The 27,065-nt window shown below is 39.5% G+C and overlaps 1 protein-coding gene across 1 annotated transcript in view; it reads left to right on the top strand.

Moving 5' to 3' along the window:
• Positions 1 to 24,303, top strand: part of MYSM1 (Myb like, SWIRM and MPN domains 1) — a 40,487-nt gene extending 16,184 nt beyond the window's left edge. The window contains exons 8-19 of the mRNA XM_055138562.1: positions 718 to 848; positions 2,341 to 2,444; positions 3,294 to 3,371; positions 5,138 to 5,226; positions 8,324 to 8,378; positions 8,761 to 8,811; positions 9,520 to 9,594; positions 10,609 to 10,797; positions 11,634 to 11,766; positions 13,460 to 13,565; positions 13,744 to 13,801; positions 14,657 to 24,303. Of these exons, the coding sequence (XP_054994537.1) occupies positions 718 to 848; positions 2,341 to 2,444; positions 3,294 to 3,371; positions 5,138 to 5,226; positions 8,324 to 8,378; positions 8,761 to 8,811; positions 9,520 to 9,594; positions 10,609 to 10,797; positions 11,634 to 11,766; positions 13,460 to 13,565; positions 13,744 to 13,801; positions 14,657 to 14,815 (1,228 nt within the window). The 3' untranslated portion in view covers positions 14,816 to 24,303. The remainder of the gene's footprint in view (positions 1 to 717; positions 849 to 2,340; positions 2,445 to 3,293; positions 3,372 to 5,137; positions 5,227 to 8,323; positions 8,379 to 8,760; positions 8,812 to 9,519; positions 9,595 to 10,608; positions 10,798 to 11,633; positions 11,767 to 13,459; positions 13,566 to 13,743; positions 13,802 to 14,656) is intronic.
• The last annotated feature ends 2,762 nt before the right edge of the window (positions 24,304 to 27,065 follow it).

The following is a 27,065-nucleotide window of genomic DNA, read 5'->3' on the forward strand; positions in this document are numbered from 1 at the left end:
GGAGTGACAGCTCAACCGGTAGGATGCTTGCCTTGCACGTGGCAAACTCAGATTTGATCCCCAGCACCCCATGTAGTTTACCATGCCCAGCCAGGAGTGATCCCTGAGTATAGAGCCAGGAGTAAGCTCTGGGCACTGCCAGGTATGGCCCCAAAACAAAATAGATTGTTTATAAATTAGACATTCAGATACTCACTGGCTAAATAATAGAAGATGAATCAAAGTAATGTATTAAAATTTGTAATTGGGAAAGTCAGGACTGGAGAGGTAGTACAATGGACAAGGAGCTTGCCTTGCAAATTGCTGACCCAGGTTCGATCCCCAGCATCCCCTATGGTCCCCTGAGCACTGCCAAGTGTGCCCTCCACTCCCCCCACCCCCAAAAAAAAGTTGGAAAGGTATTTTCACGGGTACTGTCAAAGTTAATCTTTTAATTCAAAGATTAATCCAGAGCCCTGAAATAATTCATTGGAATCATTTGAATTTGTACTAGGAAACAAATAATATTTGTAAAAATCCCCAGTACTTGTAAGTTACTGTATCATTTAAAAACATCTTCAGAAAAAAGTACATCTGGCTACTAGGTGTTAGCATTCTTTATACTGTATTACATATTGAGAGGGGTAATATTTTCAAGATCTTTTAAATATTGAAAGTTTTTCCTAAAAATGTTTCATGTTTATATTAAAAGTAATTGTACTTTTACCTCTTAACTAGGGCAATATGCAAACCAAAATACTTAAATAAGACCTCAGTACGTCCTGGCCTGAAGAACTGTGGGGACGTTAATTGTATTGGACGGATCCATACATACCTGGAGTTGATAGGAGCAATCAATTTTGGATGTGGTAAAAAAATTTTTACTTTAATAAAAAACTCATTATTTTTTAAAAAATTAATTTAAAATACCCTTTTACCCAAAGTATCTTTTATTCAGCATTTTGTTTTTACAGACATTGTTGAATTTGTTCAATGATTAGCATTCAAATCAATTCAGATACAAATTTATTCAGAAAGTGCTATAATATTGTAGACTAAATGCATTGAGATTTTGCTGTAAAGCATGTTTCAGTTGACTAAACTGTTTCTCTTTAGCCCACAGTGAAAAGTCGATGGTGTACTTTTTAATGTAAAGCAGTCCTCTTAAGCAGTTGAGAACCTGTTCTTAAGGCCAGAGAGATAGTACAGAGTGGAAGGTGTTTGCCCCGCACATAGGTGACCGGAGTTTGATCCCCAGCCCCTCAGGAATGCCCCCTTGACACCGAGCCTGCAGTAATCTCTGAACTCTGCCGGGGATAGCCCTGCAACCCCAGTCCCCCCAAAACAATGCAGTTCTTTCTAAGAAAGAAAGAAAATTGTTTCATCTTAACTTGAATTTAATAACAGTAGGGTCTTCAGCATATTTATTTGTGGAAGAAAATTTATTTAGTTCACTTTAGTTTTTCTCAAATTAAAAGGCAGTGAATGGGCATAGTTTTAAATTCTGTCCTTTTAGTAGGATACAACTTTCTGAAATTAGCTATAGGTACAAAGTAATAAGGTGATTATAATTTTGTACCTATGATTTAAGAATAGGTTGTATATTCTTTGTCTATGAACAGACCATCTTTCTGTCAGAAATGACTCATAGAGATCAGTGGTATTTACAGTTTGATGTGAGATCGCCCTTTCCCTTTTGTGCCTTTGTTGGTCCAAAGCACTTTATGTCGGGATTAGCTTTTCAGGAGAAATAAGGCTTCCTGAGGTGAATAAACAGAAAATGAAATTGTGTTCTGTATTAGCTTCCTAAGGTTAATGAAGGAGGCTTGGCAATCATTTAATCAGAATGAAATTATCCATGTCATAAATACCCCATTTTATTAAGATTGTCTTATACTAACTGATTTACTTTTATCTGGAGAATTACAAAGTAACATAGCAATGATATGGTTGGGGAATAGATTGTGAAATAGAATAATAGAATATCATGTATAAAAAACTTTTCACCTATTGGGGCTGGAGTGATAGCACAGCGGGTAGGGCGTTTGCCTTGCATATGGCCGACCTGGGTTCAATTCTCAGGATCTCATATCATCCCCCAAGCATCGCCAGGAGTAATTCCTGAGTGCGTGAGTCAGAGTAACCCCTGTGCATCGCCAGGTGTGATGCAAAAATAAATAAATAAATAAATAAATAAAAACCTTTCCACCTATTTAACAAATGATAAATTTGTGAAATTTAATGACTGGTACATTTGTTAAAATGTAACATCATAAATTTATTTAATTTAACGAATTTCTTTATACTTATATAACAGATGAGTTTCATAAAATAACTTGTGTTTTTCCTAAATTCCCATAGAACAGGCCATATATAACAAGCCGCAGCCAGTTGATAAAGCTCGAAGCAGAGATAGGAAAGATGCGGTGGAGGCATACCAGCTTGCCCAGCGCCTGCAGTCTGTGGTAAGCAAACAGTCATCCTCTCCCTCAGATGACCCCTGGTCTGTGCTGTCCTTGGTCAGTTAGGTGTGTGGCCTCCCCGTCAACTGTGGGGCAAATGGCTGTCTTGCATTTCAGTTTTGCCATTGACATTTTTGGGTCACCTTTCAATTTCATGTTATTTATAAGTTAAAAAAACGCCCCTCAAAATTGACTGCCAGATTTTATTGCTCTTTGGGGGCTGGGGGACACATAGTAGAACAACACCTGGTAGTGTCCAGGGCTTACTCCTGGCTCTGTGCTCCGGGATCACTCCGGGTGATGCTTGGAGGACTGTATGGGATTGAACTGGAATTGACCACATTCAGGCAAGCACCTAAACCGCTGTGCTATCTCTCTGACCCTGAATTTCTCTTTTCACCATTTGTGAACTAATATTTAAGAAATTAAAAAAAAAAATTGAAAGTCAGAAAACCCCACTAAGAAAATGATTTCCTATTCTGTCACTCCATAGTAGAAAACTTTAACACTTGCAAGAATTTATAAGGTACAATTCCGAAAACTTGAGTAAATTTAATTACATCTGAGCCCTGAGCACAGGCAGATATGGCCCGAACCACCCCACACCAACCCCCACAAAAAAAAAAAAAAAGAAAGAAAGGAATTAAAGTATAGAAAGTCATCACAGATTTATTTCTGAGTGGTGTGTTAACTATTGAACACAAATTAATAAAAGTCATAAATTGCTATTGAGAGATTAGTATTTTAATGAACTTATATTTAGAAAATATTCTCTTTGACTTTTTACTTAATGCGCTGTGATTTCTCCAAATTAAACTTGTTACCCTTTGTTTTATTCTAATCTCATCATAGCGCACAAGGAGACGGAGGGTCAGAGACCCATGGGGAAATTGGTGTGATGCAAAGGATTTAGAAGGACAAACTTTTGAGGTAAATCTGACATTTTCAAATGGCAGAAGTTCTTTTTTTGTCTTTGTATTTTGATATCTTAATGCCATATTTATCACACCTAACTTATGTGTGTTGATCAATTCTGTGTTTATTTTTGAGAAGTCACCAATAAATAGGCAGACCAATAAACATTACTAGTACAGTTGACTAGCAGTTGGAGTGATTTTCTAAACTCTAATTATCTCTATATTCTAATCTGGCTTAAGGATATCTGCAGGAGTGGCAGAAAGTGATGTACCCTATTCATTTCTGTATATGTTTCACTGAACATTTATTGAATGATACTCCAGTATATCAGTTATAGTAGTATTCTGAGCATAGGCGATGTGTGTGAGAGAGAGAGTATGTGTATATATGTGTATATGTGTTTGATTTGTGAACCACCAGTGCAGTTGAATGGAAATAATATATGATTCTTATTTACTGGCTTTGTCACCTTAGGCAAATATTAACCTCACTGAATCTCAAGTTTTTGCTTCCGAAGGTTGAATAATATCTCCCTCAAAGAATAACTGGCAAATCCAGTGAAATAGATTAAGTAAAATATAATAAGGTGCTAAAACCAGGTACATAGTAAGCCTTGGCTGGCCAGGTTTTTCCTCTTTCCACTCCCTGTTTCCCACCCACAATTTCTCTCTTCCAGGCACAACAATTAGTGGTGCAGAGTTTCTGCATAGAGGAACTTACATTTCTCATAGGAAAGATAAAACCTATGGTTCCAAAAGCAAATAAAATGTCCTCCCCAGTAGGTCCCCAAAAGAAAATAAAATGTCCTCCCCAATGGGTCTCACTAAATCTATGGCATGCTTTGTGAGCCAGGGAATCTCAGAATGTAGAAAAGGAGAGGAGGGCATTCATTCTAGGCTGAGGGGATCTGCATGAACCAAGCACAGGCACGGGAAAATACCAGTTGTTTGCTTTCTGGGAAAGGTTTATAGTTTATTTGTTCTGTAGTTCAAGATTGATCGTAGGAATGGGACAGTTTATATTTTTGTAGGACTTAAAATGTGTCAGGCACATTTTACAAGTATCAACTCATTTAACCTTCAAAGTCTCACTATAACATTTTTTTATTATTTATTTTATTTTATTATTTTATTTTTTTATTATTATTATTATTCCGATTTACAGATGAGGAAATGAGCACAGAAAGTTTTTGTAAATTCTCCAGGGCCACCCAGCTAGGAACAGGCAAGCCTGGCATGTATGCCCAGAATCTGTATTTCCACACCATGATGTCTCTGGTTGTGAAAGAAAACTCAGTATACCTTGCATGCATGAGACCTGAATTCAGTTCCTGGCCAAAAAAAAATAGGAAAAAAGACAATTCAGTACAGAAGTTGATTAGAAATGGGAAGAAAGAGGAAGACCTAGATGATTCGAAAATATTTTAGTTTTAGTGATAGCACTAATTGCAATGGGCAAGTCAACAGAAGAAATAAACTAGATACATATGGTTGCTCTTTTTATTTTGTTTTGGGCCCGTATCTGTCCTCAGGGATTACTCCTGATGGGTCTGGGGGACCACGTGGGATGTCAGGGATGTCAAGGCGCCCTGCCCTTTGTATTTTCTTTCTGGTTCCACACTGATATATTGTCCAGCATTTCCTTTTATTAGTAGCAAGGAGACATATATATCACCTTTTGTATCTTATTCTTATATGCCCATAATTGTGGTTTTAAAGGATATTTATTCTCCCTCCCAGTGATTGATAGACTCTGATCAGTTTATATTTTATGTTTAGCATCTCTCTGCTGAGGAGTTGGCAAGAAGAAAAGAGGAGGAAAAAAGCAAACCCATTAAGTCTTCCAAAGTGCCCAGGCCAACAAAAAGGTACAGCATTATGTTATTTAGTGTAAATTAGTTTTAACTCAGTACTAGTGTTAGAAATTTATGGGGAAAGTATCTGATTTAGCAATAATTGTTCGCAGCCAGTAAAATGTGTTGCTAAAATTTTTGAAATTATTTCACTTGTTTATCAGCTTGGGAGACTAGAGCACATTTTCAGAGTGATCAATTTTACTATGTAAAGTTTCAACTATACTGTAATATGGCCTTATGGAAGGTGGGCATTCAATTTCTTAGACATTCTAACCAGATAACCTCACGAAACAATTGTTCTCTCATTGGGTGGTAGTAATTTTTAGCATGGTCTTTTGAAAAAAGTATTTGTTTTATAATCTAAATTTCTTAACTTGTATTATTAAGGGGCACTAAATAAGTTATATGTGTGTGTGTGTTGATTGCAGACATCACACACGTCTTACAAATGTCCTGTAACTGTGTGTGTGCATACATGCAGACACACAGAAATGTTCTATTAGTGGACCGTAATTTTATCAGTATCCTTTTTAAAGGGAGATACTCGGAAATGCTACTTGATTATTTTCAGTGGGAAGAGCCCCGTCTCAGAAACTGTCTAGCTGTCTCTGCCTGGGTAACGTGTTTAAAACTACTACAAATTGATGTCTGTCATAGCCAACATTGTTAGCTGTTTAATCACTTCAGTGTGTTAACTCATTTATCCTTCCGTTTTAAGATAATGTCAGTCAAAAAGAAGGAAAGTTAGTCCTTACTTGTTAGTGGTAAAGTTGTGAATTCATCCTAGGCATTAACACTTCAGAAGTATAAAGCATTAACACTAATAACCTTTACATTGTATAGTCTCTAAAAATTAAAACTCTAGAGAATAAATTAGATAAACTATGCCAACAACTCATAGTAATCCATTAGGTCTTCTCATCTAGTTTCTGTCTTAGTAGATATTTTGATGTAAGCCTTGTGCTTTTCAAGTCCTTTGTTTTTTTATCTGTTAGGATCTGTTAAAACCAAAAACACTTTCTCATTAGCCTTGAATCGTGATATTTCAATAAACTTGCCTGTCTACAGTTAATAAGTAATTATATTAGCTAAGCATAAACCTGAGAACAGTGTTCCCTCAGCTGTACTTTTTCACTATTTATCTATATTTTTTTAATCTGAACATGGAAAGGTATCTTGCTTGCATTCAGATTAAAAAATACTTAAGTCTTGAATTTACCTGCTAGTTTCTAGATCCTTCCTATCAAAAATTCAACCTAGGCGGACAGGGACCAAAGCAACAGTGTAGTGGGTAAGGCACTTGCCTTGCATGCAGCCAACAAAGGGGGGTTCCCCAGGCCTGCCAAGAGGGGTTCCAGAGTGCAAAGCCAGGAGTAACCCCTAAGCACTGCGAGTTGAGGCCCCAAACGTAAAACCCTGGGAGGACAGAGAGATAGCACAGGAGGTAAAGTGCTAAAGTGCTTGGGTGCAGCCCGACCCAGGGTCAAATACCTGGCATTATATATGGTCCTCAGAGCTGTTGAGTGTATCCCATCCCCCAAAGAAATAAAAATAATTTAAAAAAATTATACAGACTTATCATGCCTTAAATTTTACTTTGTGTTTTTTTTTTGTACTTATGTCTTCATTTACTTAAGGCTCATTATGGCTGTTTGATGATCCTTTATGTAATTTCCCTAGTATTCAAGATCTAATTCCTCTTTTGAAAGCAAGCCCAATAATCTTATTTCTGATCTCCAATAACTTTTCCCTTCTCTGCAGCTTTTCAAAAAGTGTGACCAAAAAATAGAGTTGTAGAGCTGGAGTAGTAGTACAGTGTAGCGGGGGGGTGTTTCCCTTTCATGTGGCCAACCTGGGTTCGATCCCTGGTATCCTGAATGGTCCCCTGAAAAATTCCAGAAGTAATTTCTGAATGCAGAACCAGGAATAAACCCTGAACATCTCGGAGTGTGACCACAAAACAAATAAGAGTTGTTTTATTCCGTGCTATTGATGAAGAACGTGCCTTTTCTGTTTTCTCATCTGTCTTGGCCTTTGTTTTTTTGTTGTTGTTGTGGCTTGTGTTGATTAAGCATTTTTAACTTTAATATCTTACTTCCTTTAACATTTTTTGAATGCCATCTATGCTCAGGCACTGTTCTAGATAATTGGAAAATAGTAGTCAGCAAAGCAAAGACTCTTCTGAAGGTAACAGTCTTGGAGGGAATAGGAACTAAATAGTTCTGCTTCTTTTTCCTAGTATTCACATGACCATTAACCTTGTTTGTTTTCTATCACTGAATATAACCTGAAAACTGTTTCTTGTGTCCAGTGTTTTTCCCAAACCTGTTATTTACCAGTCAGATTTTACCAGTCAGGGACTGGAGCAATAGCACAGCGGGTAGGGCGTTTGCCTTGCACGCAGCCGACACAGGTTTGATTCCCAGCATCCCATACGGTCCCCTGAGCACCACCAGGGGTGATTCCTGAGTGCAGAGCCAGGAGTAACCCCTGTGCATCCCCGGGTGTGACCCGAAAAGCAAAAAAAAAAAAAAAAAAGATTTTACCAGTCAGCTCTCTTTCTCAGATTTATGCATGCTTAGATGCACCTCTTCTTCACCACTTTCCCTTTTTCTTTGCATCTCAAAGTACATTGTCATAAAGGTCTCTATGTGTTTATTTGGCAGAACAATTTCTCCTTTAAGCTTCCAACAGGTATTTGTTGTTGGGAGTACTTATGCTGACATTAGAGTACTGACGAAAACATTCGTGAAAAGCTCCCATCTTGAAATTTCTTTCTATGTCTTGTCAGGGAATTGATTACATTTCCAATGAAGGACACATGTCTGGCCATTTTAAATGTTGTTCTCTTTGGGTATTAATGTATGACAATGGGTACTTTCTACCAAGTGTCCTGTCATTTTTTTTTTAAAAAAAACTTCTAAAGAATAGTGCTGCTTTCAAAGGAGCTATGTAAAGAAATTCCTAAGAAATTCTTCCTGTTTAATATTTATCTTGTGCACATTTTAGGTGTGATTAGTACACATTTTCAAACCAGGAAACTTGTAAACATTCTTTAACTAATCATGTTATTGTGATTATTTTTAAGTGACTTTTTTTTCTTTTCTAGCTCATTTGATCCCTTCCAGCTGATACCTTGTAATTTTTTCAGTGAAGAAAAGCAGGTACTACTTATTCATCACTGAATAACTCATAATAATGCCTTCTTGTCAGAAATGAAATGTTCCTTCTTTTTGTATTTATGTAAATATGTAAATAAAAGACATGTAAATAAAAGATTGGACAAAGAATGGTACATGATGGATTTAGAAGACTGATTGATTTAAACAGAAAATGAGAGGGAAGTTGATGTTAGAGTTTTAAATGTTAATTTCAAAAATAATAAAATCTGGCCCGTAATGAACCTTGATTGATAATAAGAACATTGTATGTTGATAATAAAATCATTCTCCCATATAGGAGAAAAGGGTTAGATATTCCAAGTAAAGAAAACAAAATCTCTATTTTTATGCTTCCCCCTTTTTTTTTTTTTTTTTTATATTTCAGGAGCCATTTCAGGTGAAAGTGGCTTCAGAAGCACTTTTAATAATGGATTTGGTAAGAATAATCTATTGTGTTTACTTAGTTATTCTGATTTCTATTCTTGTGTATTTTTATTGCAGGCATAAGAGAGAGTATGGAAGACGTGTATTTTGGATCTTAACTATCCTCTTTTACAAGGAATCTAAAAATAAGTCTTTTCTTTTGGAGAAAAGCCAAACAATTGCATGTTTCCATATTTTAGAGAAAATTAATTAATGTGAGTTTTTGCAGACTGTTTATCATAATTAACCCTGTTTTCATTTTCTGGTATTCTTTGTCTGCTACCTTCTATATATTTGCAACAAAACACAACTCCTGTAATTTGGAGGTTTCATGTTTTCTGAAACCTCCTAAAGTTGTGTGTTTTATCAAGGTGTTTTTCTAGGAAAACCTATTTTTTTACTTTGTGTCCTTATAATCTCTGTCCTGAATAGAGAAAGAAAATGGTAGCTTCAATTTTTTTTAAGTGAAAAAATGGCTTCTTGGAATCTGAATATTTGATTTCAAGTTCTCAGCTACCACTGATGATGGATCTAAAATCTTAAGTTTCTGTGTACTGAGCCTAGCACCTAGTCCCTCCACTGTGCTACTTTGTTTTAGGAAAGTGGAATTATTGTACTTATAAATTATTCTCCAGTGGTACCTTATTTTATTCTGATTTTTTTTGTCTTATCTTTTTTTGTATGTTGGACTAAGTCTGTTTTGTTTTGTTTTGTTTTAAAGCACGCTCATGTTTCTATGGCAGAAGTGATTGGTCTGTTAGGAGGAAGATATTCAGAAGTTAATAAAATAGTTGAAGTAAGTTTTCTTTTTCATAATTGTTTAGTCATATCGGATATTTTTTATAGATTTCAATGCATATTGTTAAAAGACTTTTATTTAAAAAGTTATCTTTGGGGGGCTGGAGAGATAGTACAGCAGACAGTGGCCATTGCCGTGCACATGTCTGACCCAGGTTTGATCCCTGGCACCCCAACCAACCAGTAGTGATCCCTGAGCACAGAGCTAGGAGTAAGCCCTGAGCATTGCTGGGTGTGCCCGTTCCCCCCCCCCCAAAAAAAAAAAGTAAAATAAAATTTTAAAAGGGTTACCTTTGGGACTGGAAAGGTAATACAGAGGAAAGGCATTTGCCTTGCCTGTGGCAGACTCTGGTTCCAGTCCTGACACCATATACAGGGTGTTCCAAACCCCACCACAGCTGATTGCTAGGACACAGAGGTGCCCAAAGTCCTAATTAATAAATAAAGTGACCTGTAGTTTGACTGAGAATCTGCAAGTATAGGCAGTTATATTGCCCCTAGAGTGACTTAGCACTGGAGAGAGGAGGGAGAGAGGGAGGGAGGGAGGGAGGGAGGGAGGGAGGGAGGGAGGGAGGGAGGGAGGAAGGAAGGAAAAGAGGGGAGGACACGGAGGAGTGAGCGAGTGCATGCTCCAGGCCATGGTGCCTCGTCGTTTTCACCAGTTAAAAACTTTCATTGCTCAGAAAGTACAAGGCATTTGCTAACCTTAGTTAAAAGTTGGTATGTACATGCTTGTGAAATTTTCAGGAGTGGTATGATTGAAAGAGTATGCTGTACAGATATTATTTGGGCTGATCCGTACAATGAACAATTTTTAGGACATTTTTGAGGGGGGGGGAATGGATTCTGAGTTTCTAGTTTCCAAGTTTGTATCACTAGTGTGGCCCCAAAAGGAAAACACAAAGACTTAACATAGTGAGATTTCCGTAACTCTATGAAAAGAAATGAAAGTATTGAAATAATAGAATGAACAGGAGGTGAAAATATAATCCTCGGCGCTTAACTTTCCTAGGTTTGCGCAGCAGAACCTTGCAACAGTCTGAGTACAGGACTGCAGTGTGAGATGGATCCTGTCTCGCAAACACAGGCCTCGGAAACCTTGGCTCTAAGGGGATATAGTGTCATTGGGTGGTACCATTCTCATCCTGCCTTTGACCCTAACCCTTCCTTACGAGATATTGACACTCAAGCCAAATACCAGGTGAGTTTATAGGTCCTGACGCCTATTTCTCATGTAAATGTATGAATCTGCAAATAGTGGCATATTCAGACCCTTCTTCCTTTCCTTTCCATTAAACTAATAAACTTTTAGCATATCTAGCAAAGGACTGCATTTCTTTGAAATAATAACACATTTATTTAAACATCTGGAATGTCAGTTATTTTGCTTAATATCAACAAGCTATCAAAGTAAAATCCTTTGAAGATTGATGGGAGCAGCTAGGACAGGGACTGAGTATGCGTGAAATAATCAGAAACATGTCATATTTTTGCCTTTCTGAAAAAAAAGACAAAAATTTGTTTTATCTTGTAATGTTATGCTTTATTTGTGAATGTTTAGCTGTCAGCAACTATTTGTAATTTTATTACCATATTGATAAAGGTTATAACTGGAGGGTAATGAATATAATTAGTAAATATTTTCTTGGCTTATACAAATTTTTGCAGGCCTAGTAATATTTTAAAGGACCGTTTTCGCCAATGTAGAGTGTGGCATGAACACTTAATGACATTTAAGTTAATTGCTCTTTGAATATGAAATTTTGGTTTCCTGTTTATTTGGATTTGGGGCCACACTCCCAGCCCAGAGCTCAGGGACTGCTCCTACTGCTGCTTGGGGCGACGAGCACCATGAAGCAAAACTGAGCCTCATGCATATGAATTGTATGTTTTAGCTCAGTGAGCTATTTTCCCAGGTCATGAATATGAAGTTTCCAACACACCTTTTTCCTCTGTTTTCCTTCATTTGATCTGTGAGTAAATGTAGACCTTTAAATTTAAGTGTTGAAACTAATTCTACTTCTCTTTTAATTATAGGGTTACTTTTCCAGAGGTGGTGCAAAGTTTATCGGAATGATTATTAGTCCTTACAATCGAAATAATCCTTTACCTTATTCTCAAATTACCTGCTTGGTCATCAGTGATGAAATTAGCCCAGATGGCTCTTACCGTAAGTCTTCAACAAAAACCACTTCACCCCATTTGTGCCTCCATTTTTCTTTTTCAATCCTACAAATCAGAGTTAGCACTGTGAGAAAACACTTGATATAATAATGGATGCTCTCAACTAGGGAATAACTGTTTGCTCACCGCATTATACAGTTCAGACTTTTATGATACCCATATGGGTGTAGTCCTCACTGTGTGAGCCTCCACACTGGATTAGTGTTGAGAAAGGCTGTGACTGAGAATTGTGTATGTATGCTCGATACTGAAGACATGCAGTAAGCAAAATCTCTGCTCTCTGTAAAAGATGAATTTTCAGTAGATACAGATAGGCTTTCTCTCCGATGGCATTCAGATGCATCTTTTCAAAAAAGGGGGAAATGACGGTCTTGCTATTGAGACTCAGAGCCCTCAGTGACCTCTCTGTTTCAGCTTCATGGTCTCTGACTCCTGTTCTAAGAAAGGAGTTAATTTGCCTATCTCATGACTTGATGTTTGGGGTTTATTGCTCTAGTCAACACTGGCAGAGTTAGTCATTAATTATATAAATTTTTTAAATTCTGATCCATTGTATGGGGTATATTCATTGACATGGCAATCTTAAAGGATCTGTGAGGTTTCCAAGAGGCTCTTCCTTCCATAATGTTTCCCCTTCTTGCTGCCAATTCAGAATTAATCGTATTCCCTGTCTGGCCCTAGATCAGCACCTGTGTAGAGGTGGAATGAGTGTGGACATAACTGCTAGAGTATCAAAACCAAGCTCTGCAGCTGGGGAGATAATGCAGGGATTAAGGTGCTTACTTACATGCAGCTAACCCCTGTCCGATCTCCTGCACTGCATACGGACCCCTGAATACTGCCAAGCTGTGCCCCTCCCCCCCGCCGAAAAAAAAACTGATTGGATTAAGTTAAATTAAAAATGAAATCCAGGCTCTTCTACTTTACTAGCTAAAATAGATACTTTTTAAAACCTTTTTTAGATGCAGTATTTTTACCTGCTAAATAGGAAAATGCTACTTTAGTATTGTTGTAAGCTTAATAACTATTTTTTTAAAAAAAAAAAGAGAGAAAAGAAAAAAGAAACAGGCCTAAACAGGCCACAGTAAGAGTACAGAGGGTAGAAAACTTGCCTTGCTTATGGCCGATGTGGGTTCAGTCCCCCGTACCCCTGTGGTTCCCCAAGCACTGCCAGGAGTGATTTCTGAGAGCAGAGCCAGGAGGAGCCCTTGAGCACCACTGTGTGTAACCCAAAAACAAACAAAAAATAAAAATTCAAATGCGTTGGTTCTCTGTAATCTTTAAAAAGCAAAAACCTAGAGGGTCTTGGTAGTCCCAGGTGAGTCCCAGCTGGTGGGCTGGCATATTATTATTAATAGTACCTCCCACCTTCCATTCACTTGGAGGGTCTTTGGGTTCTAATGATAAACTATGTGATCATTCTGCTTCTTACAGTCCCTTGCATAGAATTGTCATGCAAATGGCACTTTTACTTTTCTTTATTATTATTAATTGCTTGGTTTAGACCAAGTTCACCCCAGACAATAAATATTAATGAATGCCCACAATGTTTAAAAAGCTGTTTGGCTGATCTGCCAAGCTATGGTCATAATAACATGGAAGGGAAATGTAATTAGTTATAAGGAGGTTAGAGATTTAAGAAATTGTTAATGGAAACCTGCCTCGTTTTGATTTTCTAGGTCTACCTTACAAATTTGAAGTGCAACAGATGTTAGAAGAGCCGCAGTGGGGATTAGTGTTTGAAAAGACGAGATGGATAATAGAAAAATACAGGCTTTCCCACAGGTATGTGCCCTGCTCTGAGGTGGCCGCACATCTGCAGCGTGTCTCATTAAATTATGTTTCAGAGAAAACCCGAGTTAAATATAAAATGGTGATGTATGGCATCAGTGATCATTTATTACAAAACTGATGAGTTTATGATATTTGTCTCATTGCTTTGTTTGCCTGTTTCTTTCTGCAGCAGTGTCCCAATGGATAAAATCTTTCGCCGGGATTCTGACCTGACTTGTTTGCAGAAAGTAAGCCCCTTCATTTTAATTGGTTCTATTGTTCACACGCTAAAACTATTCATCTTGATGTGTTTTCCCATGATGCCTGATGCTTTGCAGATACATTTTCTGTATGTTTCCTTTATTGCTTTTTTCTTTCTAAAATTAATTTCTAAGAGATAATTAGTAATGTGTTTTGTTACCCACACTTGCATTTAGAAATAATACTATTTTAGAATAAATTTGTCATTATGGGCTGATGAATTTCTTCAAAGATTATTCTTCTGCACAGTAGAGATAATTTTTCTTATTTTATTAAATTCAGAATCACCATGTTTCCATTTTAACATTAGCAATCTATCATTTTTAAGAATGGTAGTATAAATCTAACAGTTAAATTTAAATGGTCATTTTATTTAACTTTCTGGAAGAAAACAACAGTCCTGAATTGCTCTAATTTCATTTATAGTTGTGTTCCCATATATACTGCATATATGTGTGTGTGTGTGTGTGTGTATATATGTATATGTCATATACATATATACATGTATACATGTATACATATATACACATACACACACTCTGTACTGTAGATTAACAGCATAGTTGTCTTTTTGTTTTCTTGTAGCAATTTGAGAATAAAAAAATTAAGCATAAAAAAGGAAAAAATTTAAAATTTTCCCCAAGTAGAAAAAAAAAGTCACAAGTATATTCTAGTTTTATCTCCTTATATAAAATCACAAAGGATTAATCTAAGTATGCCTCAGACCTCCTCTATTTCAGCTGTATTATTATTATTAAAACACAGGCTTAGTATCAAGTCAGCTTGAAAGAAAATGTTTCAAACTATTTTTAAACTAATTACAAGTCCTTTCTTTCAACCAGCTTTTGGAGTGCCTAAGGAAAACTCTGAGCAAAGTGACCAATTCTTTCATTGCTGAAGAATTCTTGACTCAAATAGAAAGTTTGTTTCTTTCAAATTACAAAAGCAAGCAAGAAAATGGAGTGGTAGAAGAGAACTGTCCTATGGGTGCAAAGGAATGATTCAGTGATGATGATGATGATGTAAGACATTTAATCCGGACACCAGAGATTCTACTTTCCAAGTTGCAGTCTTGAAAAGACTGTACTTTAGTTAACAGTGGCATAGCCTTGCTGTTCTCCAGTTCACAGAATCCCAGTCTTGTCACGTGAATCCTATGAAAGGAAAGCAGTCAGGATTTGTTTTCCTAGTAATCCCCCAAGTGTCCTATAACTTTGCTGGCACCAGGCTCTGGGCCGATCACACGGGAAAGCAGTGCAGTGGGCTCAGAGGGCTGTCTGCCCTGCCAGATACGTGCCATGTGGCTAGGATTATGGATTATTTCTCCCTCGGCTGGTAGTCCCATTTTTGTTATCTTGTGTCTTCCTAGGGAAATTTAACGTTCTTTCTCTGTGCTTTGGTGAGATCTGTTTATGGTACAAATGAGACGTGGGCCGGTGGTCACTGAGATGTTGCATGTGGTTGAGAACTGCTGGTTTGATAAATCTTAACAACATGCTGCGGAGGGCCAAGCCCAGCAGAAGGCGAAGACCTTAAAACTAGAAAAGAAACCCAGATGAGAATGAAATTGCTGGTTTGTAAATCATGAGCATTTGCTTGCGTTTTATTTAATTAATAATAATGCTACTCCAAGAAAGACCGTTTTCCTGCCGTGCTTGTGGCTGACCCTGGTTCAGCCCCCCTGCACCACTCACAGATCTCCTGACTCTGACAGGAGTGATCCCTGAGCACAGAGCCAGGAGTCAGCCCAGAGCACCGCCAGGTGTGGCTCCCCCAGTAAAGATAGGCCATTTTCTCAGCTATTTGATGAATTTTGTACAGACTTTGGTACATAAAATAATTAACTTCATTTAGTCTATTCAGATTAATATTGTGATAAAACCTCATTTAAATGTAAAGTATGTAATCTTAACCTTTTAACTAGATTTTTTTCCCTATGCCTATTATCATATGTAAAGCAAGTTATTTCAAAACTTGAATGAATTAAGTATTTAATTTTAAAAATAAAAAATGTTCCAGGGCATATTAGCTACTCAGCTAAATTTCAGTACCTGCTGAATTCAGAAGAGGTCCACAGCTTCCTTATCTGAAGGGCCAGTGAATTAGTAACGTAGGCTTCGCACGCCACACCTAAGGCCTTGCTTGCTTGCCTTTTGCTTACAGCCTACCCTGGTTTGATCCCCATCACTGCCGGGGCCATCCCTGAGCCTGGAGCTAGCAGTAAGCCCTTAGCATCACCAGATATGGGTCGTCGCCCCCAAACAGAACAAAGCAAATGCAAGCAAACAAAAAAGGCAGTCTCAAATGTTCTTTATATTTTTATACAACCTTTTAAAAATGTTAAAAATGAAAAATATACCCGTGGCAGGGGTGGGGTGGCATGGGGGTGGCGCTTATATCTTCCTCGGGACTGGTGCTCAGAGTCATTGCCAGCAGCCCTTGGGGGAACCCTGCCGTGTGGGAGATGGGAATCGTACGCTCCGCCCAGCACAACCTTCCGACCTCACCCATAGGTGCGGGTCCTTGTCTTCCAGCCCTGCTCTCGGGGATGCAGCCATTTACATTTTTTTTGCCTGCTCTGTGAATTGAGACACTGAACGTTTTTGCGTTCTCTTTAAACAATAAGATTCAGAGTTATGCTCTATATTTAAGTATGTTTTCAATTAATTTACTGCCTGATTTGAGTAGATTTTTAGTTCATTTCTATTAATCATAGAATTGATTGATACCTATATTGCTAAATAGTCTTATTCATGATTTGAGGGGGTGGGGTTATAGTTTTTTTAGTGTGGGGGGGTGTTTAGGCCACACCCAGCAGTGCTCAGGGCTGGAAGCGCTTGGGGAACCATCTGTGGTGCCAGGGATTACACTTGAGTCAGATGCATGCAAGAGAAGTGCCTTTTCCTCTGGACTCTCTCTCTGGTCCTAATAATTACTCGATTATATTGGAACTGAATGTGACTTTGTGTGAGGGTTTTGTTGTTGTTCCTTTCTGGTTTTAGTCAACATCCTTGGAAGAGTTAGACCTGTTAGGAGTGCCAAGCCAGCTTCAGGTGACCTTAGTTTTTGCCTTCACGTTATGGTTTTGGAGGGACATAATTTACCATCACTGGGTATACATTCTTTTTGTGTTGGTTTGGGCTTTTGGGGCCACACCCGGCAGTGCTTAGGGCTTCCTCCGGGCTGGGCCCCGGACCATATGGAGGGCTGGGGGTTGAGCCTCATTGGCCATGTGAAAGGAAATGCACTACCCACTGTGCTGTCACTCTGCCCCTTTTTAGGTGGGGGCCGGGGGTCTCGATTATTATGTGACTAAGTCTGAATAATCTGCGGAGATTGTTCACACAGAAGTTAGTGTCTTGAAAGTGTTTCCTCCCTGCAGAATGTCCGACTCTCTAGAGGACACACTAGTGAGACATTCCTTCGTGCTCCTCGTTGTACAGATACTAGAGAGTGGCATCAGTTTGCTCTTTCGATTGGCATTTCCCGGTGATAATGAATCGTGGCCATAGAAAATAGAGTTTATTCACAGTTCTGTCCTCTTGCCAGGCCTTTCAGCGTGCCAGTGGTTACTGTGTTTCCTCACCTAAGCCATGCTAGAAGGAACTCAAAGATGGTCATCTGCAGAGGTTAGGGCTTTGAAAGCACAATGTTTTAAATGTTTTTTTCTTTCTGATGAGCCATTTCTCTTATGAGAAAGATAACTTTTAAAGCATAAAAATTATCTCTCATACTGCACTGCACTGCCATCCTGTTGTTCATTGATTTGCTTGAGTGGGCACCAGTAACATCTCCATTGTGAGGTCACATTAAGACCATCTCCAAAGGTCTTAATGTGACCTCATGAAATGTGTAAGGAGCTAGAGGCCTTTGCTTTAGGTCCTCTGACGCTGGCTCCTCTTCTTTCCTTGTGACTTCCAGCTGAGATCAGTTTGGCGATGAATCAGAGCTGGAATTTGAAGGGTTGTGAATCTCTAGAGGTCTGAGATCCAAATCAGGTGGTTGAATTCTGCTTCTGATGAGACGTAAAGGGATCCAAAGTTTCTTAGTGGGGTTGTCATCTGTGAGACAATAGCATAGCCTTTTCCTCGAATGAGGAGTTTTCCTGCTACATTCAGTCGAGAAAATACCTCTTTTTTGTATTTGATTTAACATTCCATATGTCCACTGAAAATGCAGAGGTGGTGGGCTTAAAGCCGCAGTGTACTGAAAAGGGGTTGTAGTAACTGTATTGGGGCAGGAAATATCCAAGACTGCGCTTCCTGCCATCACTGGCTGCAGCGATTATACTGATTGGAGTTCTGAAACTCCACATTGGGGAATGGGGCTGCAACTGAGAACATCCCCTGATTTGGCGAGGCCTGAGGCTGTCCCCCTTGCAGGTTTCCCGAATTGGGGTTACCCACTGCATCAAAATTAAAGCGACAATCTCTGGCCCAATGATTTCCTCTCTTACACCGGGGACAGGGCCCGGGAGGTGCAAGTCTGGCTCTGCAGTCTCTGGCCCGGTGGTTTCCCTTCTTACACCTGGGACAGGGCCCAGGAGGTGTTCTCACAGTAGCACTGTCTGGAGGTGCCCTGTAATCTTTACGAAAGTGGTCTAGTGGCGCATATGCTGCCTGAGCCCATGTGCTGCTTGTGCCATGTGGCCGAGCACATGTGTCGCCCGCATCTCCCCCCTTGAGATGTGTACTTTCATGCTTTCGTGTCCAGTGCTATGTGTGTAGAGCTCTCTCCATCTTTGGAGGAGCCCGAGTTCTTTCTTGAGCGCGTTACTCCTACTGGTTTTCCTTTTCCACTTATTCCTTCCTCCTTCGCTAAGACCTTCTAAATAAAGTCTGTTACTTCACAAAAAAAAAAAAAAAAAAAAAAAAAAAGTGGTCTAGTCCTCCACGATTAAAATATCCTTTCTGAGCTTGTCTCTGTACTGTACCGGTCTCAACAGTCCTAGCCTGCACTTTAGGTCTAACAGAACCAACATTCCTGCATGTGTCCAAGTACCCCATTATGTCTTCCTTCTCCTTTAGAGGGCGCAGAATGGCCTGGCAATCCTCATTAGCATTTTCAAAGGCCAATTGTTTAGTCAACAGCTCATGAGTCTCCTTACCTGCATTTCTATGGCTTCCATCAATCTTCCTATAAAGTCTGCATAAGGTTCTGAGGCTCTCTGGACAATCTTTGTAAAGCTACCTTTAAATTCCGCATCTGCATCAATCTTCTCCCACGCACGCAGGGCTACACTACGGACATGAGCAAGAACAGCACGAGGCAAGGTGACTTGCCTTTCAGGATGGCGCCATTTTCCTTCACCAATTAACATCTTATGAGTCAATTTAATCCCTGAAAAGTTTCGCTCAGCATGGCCTAGGCCTTCAAACTCTGCCTTGGCCTCCTTACTGAGCCACATTCTCCACTGCAAGTACTGAGAAGGGCTTAAGCACGTCTTAGCAACCATGTGAAAATCTTGAGGTGCCCAGTAGGCCTTTTTACTCCAGTCTGTAAGATACTCTCTACAGTACGGAGATGTAGGCCCATATGAGACACAGGCCTGTTTGAAACGACTGAGAGAATCCATCCTTAACCTGCAAAAAGATGGAGGCCACTGCCTCTCTGCCTTGACTGGGCGATTGGGAGCACGTCCCAAGCGGCCTGGAGGCCGATTGGCTGAGTCACTCTCGGACTCAGAATTTGAGAAGGCAGCAGCAGACTCATAATCTGCATCACTTTCATCTAATGCACTGGACGTGGAGCTATATTCATCAGTCTGAAAAATATTTATACTATGACTACCTTTTCAAGGCTTAGGTGTGGGAGGACCTGAGGCCGTATTATTCCTAATGTTCTCCACATCAATTGCACTATTCAAAAACAGGAGAATAGAATTAACAATCTCCCATGTAGTCCAGAATTTCCAGGGGATCTCAGTCCCTTTCTTAGATGCCTTATAGACATTTTTCCTAACTTGTCTCCATATCTTGCTATCTAGAGTTCCTTCGTCTGGGAACCATGGGTTAACCTCATAAACTACTTTAAGGCAGGACCGGAGTTGGTCTCTGGAAATGTAGAGTTCCGGGTCTCCTATTCTGCGGGAGAGAGACTGAATCAAATTCATAAATGACTTGCCCTCTTCAGTCCGGCTCGAGAAAATATGAAACATCTTGAGAAGGCCAAGAATCTGCCCCATTTTATTGGGGGATTGCTGTTTGGATTCTAATCCGAAGCACACAAAAAAATCCTGATCTCCCGCTCACTTTCTAGAGTGGGGTGCACCGAACGTTTATTCTTACCTTTAGTTGATAGTTTGTGCCCACCCAGGGACGCCAGCTGTAAAAAAACACGCAACCCGGAGATTCTTGCAGCGATTTATTCAGAGACCTTCTCATGCAAAACGGAAAAGAACAGGGACGAATGAGAAGAAACCACCTAGCTAGGCAGCTTCCCTCCTTATACACCCCTCGCTGCTTGCTTACGACCAAGTGTCTGCAGCTGATAGACTAGTTACAGCTCGTGGCGTGACAAGACATCCTGATTCCTTATCAGGTGTTATCTACAAAGCACGGTGTAATTAACAAGAAACAGGTGTCCACGAAGCACGGTCCCGTGGCGGCTCTCCACAAGTTTGCTCTTTTGATTGGCATTTCCCGGTGATAATGAATCGTGGCCATAGAAAATAGAGTTTATTCACAGTTCTGTCCTCTTGCCCAGGCCTTTCAGCGTGCCAGTGGTTACTGTGTTTCCTCACCTAAGCCATGCTAGAAGGAACTCAAAGATGGTCATCTGCAGAGGTTAGGGCTTTGAAAGCACAATGTTTTAAATGTTTTTTTTCTTTCTGATGAGCCATTTCTCTTATGAGAAAGATAACTTTTGAAGCATAAAAATTATCTCATACTGCACTGCACTGCTATCCTGTTGTTCATTGATTTGCTTGAGTGGGCACAGTAACATCTCCATTGTGAGACTTGTTGTTAAATGTCTGGCATATCGAATGCACCACAGGTAGCTTGCCAGGCTCTGCAGTGCGGACGGGATACTCTCAGTAGCTTGCTGGGCTCTCCGAGAAGGACAAAGGAATCAAACCCGGGTCAGCCGAGTGCAAGGCAAAACGCCCTACCCACTGTGCTATTGCTCCAGTCTGTCATACTATCTAAATAATTAATATTTTTTAGTAAAGCCTTCATCATCTTCACGGCTTTTAAAACCTTAAAATTGACAACCTTTCCCTCCCTCATTCCTTCTCCCTACTTCTTTTTTCTCTCCTCCGTTACTCTTAAAATACTTCATCTTTGCCATTGCAGGTCCCACATTTCCTGTCACTGCCAACCTTAGACTTTTTGAGGGTCATTGCAGCCAGGGTCTTGGAGAAGTACAGAAGGAATCTCCAGCCACAAGCGGCAGAATCATAGACCGTTCCGAGGGTAGGGCCTCTGAGAACCTCTGCTCTGTTTACACAAGTGGACATGGGGCTGGAAAAGGCCTAAACTTCGCTCAGACTCTTGCCAGTGACTATAAAATACGAGCTGTTACACTTGACTAATGAAAACTGACACAGTGCTTTACTAGTATTAGACTTTCTTTAAAAATCTAGTCCTAAAGTAATAATCAAAAAAAAGAAAAAGCACATCAGAAACAAGGAAGCCTTCTCCACGTCATTATTTTGGCCATCAGCCTTTACTCATTGCTGCAGTGAGACTTTCATGGGCCTTGAAAAACGGTCTTGGAGACCCCTTCTACCTTAAAAAAAAAAAAATTACAATCACATTTCTATTAGAGTCATATTCATTTTTCTTTGATCCAAAGTCCTTTTAGTCTGAAAGAAATGAAAACACATTTGTGAGCCCGAGGCACTGTGCCTGATTCATAATCAGGCCCGCCAGAACTGCCAGCATCAACAGGAAAACCTGAGCCACTCTCCTCTCCCCGCAGAACTGGCCTCCCTGCCCCGGCGTCGTGTCTGCTCAGCCAGGCAGTGCCGTCCCCCTCGCATCCATGCCACAGGCTTGGACTTCATTTGTTGATCTTGCCCGAATCCAGAATTTTGTTCGGGATCATTTATCTTAAAATGAAAAATAAAAAAAGTAGAGAAGGGGCTGGAGTGATAGCACAGCGGGTAGGGCGTTTACCTTGCACTCGACCAACCCGGGTTCGAACCCTGGCATCCCATAGGGTCCCCTGAGCACCGCCAGGAGTAATTCCTGAGTGCATGAGCCAGGAGTAACCCCTGTGCATTCACCAGGTGTCACCCAAAAAGGAAAAGGAAAAAAAAAGGTAGAGAAGGGCCTGGAGTGATAGTACAACAGATAGCACCCATGTGTTCAACAGTCCGGGCACCACTGCCAGGAGTGCTCCCCAAGCACAGAGCCAGTAGTAAGCTCTGAGCGCTGACAAACAGCCCAAAATACAAAACACAAAAAGGAAAAAAAGGGGGCCCGGGGGTTGGGGCCGGGTGGGGGGCAGTGGTGTTTAAAGGCAGTGATGAGTTTTTGTTTTCGGGTAGATAGTTTTCTTCTGGTCCTTAGCAGTTTTCACAAACACTTACATATCCTGTCCTCCTGCACATACGTGTCCTACCGTCTTTCTTTTCTTTCTCTCAGTCCCTTCCCTCATTTTCACTTTCTCTACTGCTTTTCTCTCAGCAAGATCGTTCTGTCCTTTGTTGAGCGCTGGGCCTGGAGGAGAGAGAATTCCCCTGTTCCTGTTTCCCCGAAGGGCGCAGTGCTGCCCCAGCCTCGGTAGCTCTCTGGCCTTCGTCTACCCTCTTCCTGTTTACCTCGCTGGCTCCTGGCAGGGGGAGCCGGAGATCTGGAGGGACTCACACAGGCCCCCAGAGGGTTTCTTGATGCTGAGTCCAGCACCCACCGGAGCGGACGACACTGTCCTGTAGCTTCCTGTCCGGGCTCCTCCTCCGAGATGGGTGCAGGCAGTAAGCGGGGAGGCCCTGCTTGCTCTGGTTTCACCTGCACCCCGAGCAGGAGCGGGAGAGCAGCGCTGAGGTCATCCATTCAATTTCGGAAAATTTACTTCTCCCCAACAGAAGCAGATTTTATCAAAATTGATAGAGGCACCAATTTTTTCATAATTTGTTTCGTCAGAATGTTTAGAGAGATCAGCTTTGTGTCTCCAGTTTACAGGTTTAATGGTTTGTTTGCTTACAGCATTTTAATTAATACCATATATTACAATACTTCCCAAAAAAATCATTGTGGAGAATAATGGTAATTTCTGTTCCTTTGTCTTGTTTCTCTGTACATCACAGACGAGTGAGATCATCTGGCACTTGTCCTTCTTTGATTTACTTTGCGTGTTAACAGGATACCCTCCAGATCCGTCCAGATTGCAGCCCTCTATAGAGTTAATGTTTCCTTATGGCTGCATAGTATTCCATTCCATTTTTACTTCAGCTTCTAAAACTCTTACCCACTCTTAGTGGGAATGTTGCCGGGTTCAGCCTCTGTGGAAAATCTAAGAAATCTCCAAAGTAAGAATAGAGCTACCATTTGACACGGCTCTCCCCAGCACACAAAAGAATTCATTCAAAATGATGCGTGCCTACCTGTATTCATTGCAGCGCTGAGTACAGTAGCCACGATATGGAAGTGAACCTTATTCCTTGACATTTTCTTAAATGGTTTTATGTATCTTTTTTCCCCATACCCTCTTTTCTCTGTTTTATTACTTAACCTGTAATTTGTGCACTTTGGTATTCTCTAAATCTATTTTTTTAACCACCTTAAATCCTTTCTGGAACAAGGCAGAATATGTTATATTTCTAAACCAGGAGAAAAATTAAAATATCCCAGAGAAGCTGTAATTATGCCAGGACCCCGATACTAAACTAAATTTGAGAAGGTAAAATTAACTCATAGTATCTGGGATGTTTTTATTTTCCTCTTTTGGTGTTTATGAATATATTCATAAGAACTATGATTTCAGGGAACTGTGCCTGATTTGCTATCTTTTGAGTTTTCTCAGAATAGCCTTATTTGGGATTATGAATTCAATTAAATATGATTTCACAGTCATATTTTTATTTCATAGGTTACCATGTTTCAACCTATGGATTGTAAAATAATATTTAGATTTTAGCATGATTTAAATAGATTGATCATATCTCTTTACATTTGTGAATTGACATGTAAATTCTGTATAATGTAAGCTTACCATGATTTATAAACTTGTTGCTGTTCTTTTCCTCAAATATCAGTGTTTATAAATTTCTTTTATCTGAATTTTGGAATGTTCTGAATAAAACACAGAATAAACTTCTTTGGTACTTTTAAATGTGATGCCATGTTACATATATTAAAGAATATTGTAAATATTAATATTAATGTTTGTACAATTATGAAAGTTTTTCCTCAAAATAACTTACATACTTAACTGATGCATTATAAAATATTTGATTTTAAGCTTTGGGATTTTATCTGGTAAAAAATTAGAGAATGTGGTCTCATTCTGAAGGTTCTATTATGAATAAAATTTTTCAAATAAAGTGATGTACCATTTGATGTTTTTATAGTATTAAAAGTGTACACATTGAATTCAAATATAAATCATATTATTCTGAAAATATTGGTTGAGCAGCTATTACATTAAACATTGTAGGGGACGCAAAGATGAATAATTCTTGGCTTCTTTTCAGCTTGTCACCTAAGAAGTGTAAAGCACATAAAACCCACTATGGATAGCCCAGGTACAAACTGGAGGTGATTGTAAATGCCAGTAAGACTTCAGGGGTAACAGGTGTTGAGACCAGGAGAAATCATTTCCCGAGCATGAGAGCATTCAGATGGAAGTCTTGGAAGCAGTTGTTTTGTCGTAGTTTGTCCGGGTTTGTTAAGTGGTAACCAGGGGTTGGGGAAAGTGTTCCTAAGAGAAAGTGACTTTAGCATCGATGTAGGGGTGAGGAACACGAGGTACGTAGGGAATGGTAAGAGTCTTTCCAGGGGACTTAGGTTTAGGATGTTAATTAAGAAAGTGATATAGTCAATTAAAGGTACAGAAGATATAGCGTGGGTGAAAGTCTTAGAGTATCAGATCAGCTCATTAACTGATCTTTAAACTCCAGTCCTATTTTTTCTAGCACAGGAAATCTCTGTCTAAAAAATGGTTAAACATCCGTCTTAAATGTCTATACTTTTCATGGAGGATACCTTTCTCTGTCAACACAGAAACATCTGATCATGCTTGGTAAATCACATTTCATCTGCTTTCTCTTTCTTCCGATGACCTTGAAGTTGTTCCTGTTATTCTCTGAAAAATAATTGTACTGCTTTCTTTCTCTGGACAGATTACAAGAAGCTTATATGTTATATATATGTGTGTATGTATGTATATACGTACATATATATATATATATATATACACCCTCTAAAGTTCAGTATCTGCAGAAAACAATTTCTTTTTTTTTTTTTTTTTTTTTTTTTGAAGTGCACTGAGAACTTTAATGTCCACTTTGTTCTAAAATAGATTTATGCATAACAGAATTTTTGTGTTTTTTTTTTTTATTATAGTTTATTTTTAATTAGTGAGTCAACGTGAGGGTACAGTTACAGATTTATACATTTTTGTGCTCATGTTTCTCCCTTACAAAGTTTGATAACCCATCCCTTCACCAGTGCCCATTCTCCACCACCAGTAAACCCAACATCCCACCCCCCCTTCCCAGTCCCGTCTCCCCCCACCCCACACTGCCACTATGGCAGGGTATTCCCTTTTGTTCTTTCTCTCTGATTAGGTGTTGTGGTTTGCAATAAAGGTGTTGAGTGGCCATTGCGTTCAGTCTCTAGTCTATATTTGGCCCGCATCATCTTTCCCCCACATGACCAACAACCACATTTTACTTGCTGTTCCCTTCTCTGAGTTGCCCAGGATGAGAGAACAGCCTCCAAGCCATGGTGACAACCTCCTGGTACTTATTTCTACTATTCTTGGGTGTTCGTCTTATAGTCTATTATTCTATATTCCACAGATGAGTGCAATCTTTCTATGTCTGTCTCTCTCTTTCTGACTCATTTCACTTAGCATGATACTTTCCATGTAGAACCACTTATATGCAAACGTCATGACCTCATTTTTTCTAACAGCTGCATAGTATTCCATTGTATATATGTACCAGAGTTTCTTCAACCAATCATCTGTTCTAGGGCACTCGGGTTTTTTCCAGATTCTGGCTATTGTAAACAGTGCTGCGATGAACATATAAGTGCAGATGTCACTTCGACTATACTTTTTGGCTTTTCTGGGATATATTCCCAGCAGCGGTATTGCTGGGTCAAATGGGAGCTCAACCTCAAGTTTTTTGAGAATTGTCCATACTGTTGCAGAAAACAATTTCTAAAAGATGACCTTCCTCATAATAATACAGCTCCATTCATCATTTTGTTTACAGAACCAATTTGAACTTAGGTTCCTAAATGGTCATTTGGATTGCAAAGCATACAATAAGATCCTAAGATTCCTCAAGCCAATTTATTTATTTAGGACTTTATCCCTCTTGTCCAGCTGTTGTAGGTTCTTGCTAGTCAAGCATTTTTGACAATTTTATGATTGTGGCTAGCATCTTACTTTGCCTCTAACTCCAAATAACCCACTGTTTCACCACCTAGTTTATACAGCAATGGTTTTTCATACTGTTGCTGATATATTTCTGCATTGATAATTCTTAACTATCTTCCCATAGAATAAATAATATATATTGGGAGTTCCAGCTAAGCAAAAGACTTGCTTTTTTGGCTTTCATATTTTTCCAGTTATCAAAAAGAAGCCTTATCAATTAATAACTAATAACTGTTACTGTATTTAATTATTCCTCTCCTACCTCACCCCAGTAAACACACCACAAAATGCAGAATTGTAAAGTTTCTCAAGGCAAGTTCGCTGCTTAGTTCATTTTCTCTCTATCAGTGGTTATTGGACTGTCTCACCCATCCAGCAACCCAGCATCTCTTCCCACCAATAAGCAAAGACATGCATTGGACTCCCTTTGTCTAGCAAAATAGAATTTCAGGGAAATCTCAGTAAGACCTGTTTGAGAACAGAGCAACTTTCAAAGTCAAAAAGCAACCACAGTCATCCCGTTGCTCATCGATTTGCTCAAGTGGGCACCAGTAACTTCTCCATCCTGAGACTTGTTACTGTTTTTGGCATATCAAATACACCATGGGTAGCTTGTCAGGCTCTGCCGTGCAGGCAAGATACTCTCGGTAGCTTGCCAGGCTCTCCGAGAAGGGCAGAGGAATCGAATCCAGGTCA

This window comes from Sorex araneus, chromosome 5 (assembly GCF_027595985.1).
Source record: "Sorex araneus isolate mSorAra2 chromosome 5, mSorAra2.pri, whole genome shotgun sequence".
NCBI classification, from domain to species: Eukaryota; Metazoa; Chordata; class Mammalia; order Eulipotyphla; family Soricidae; genus Sorex; species Sorex araneus.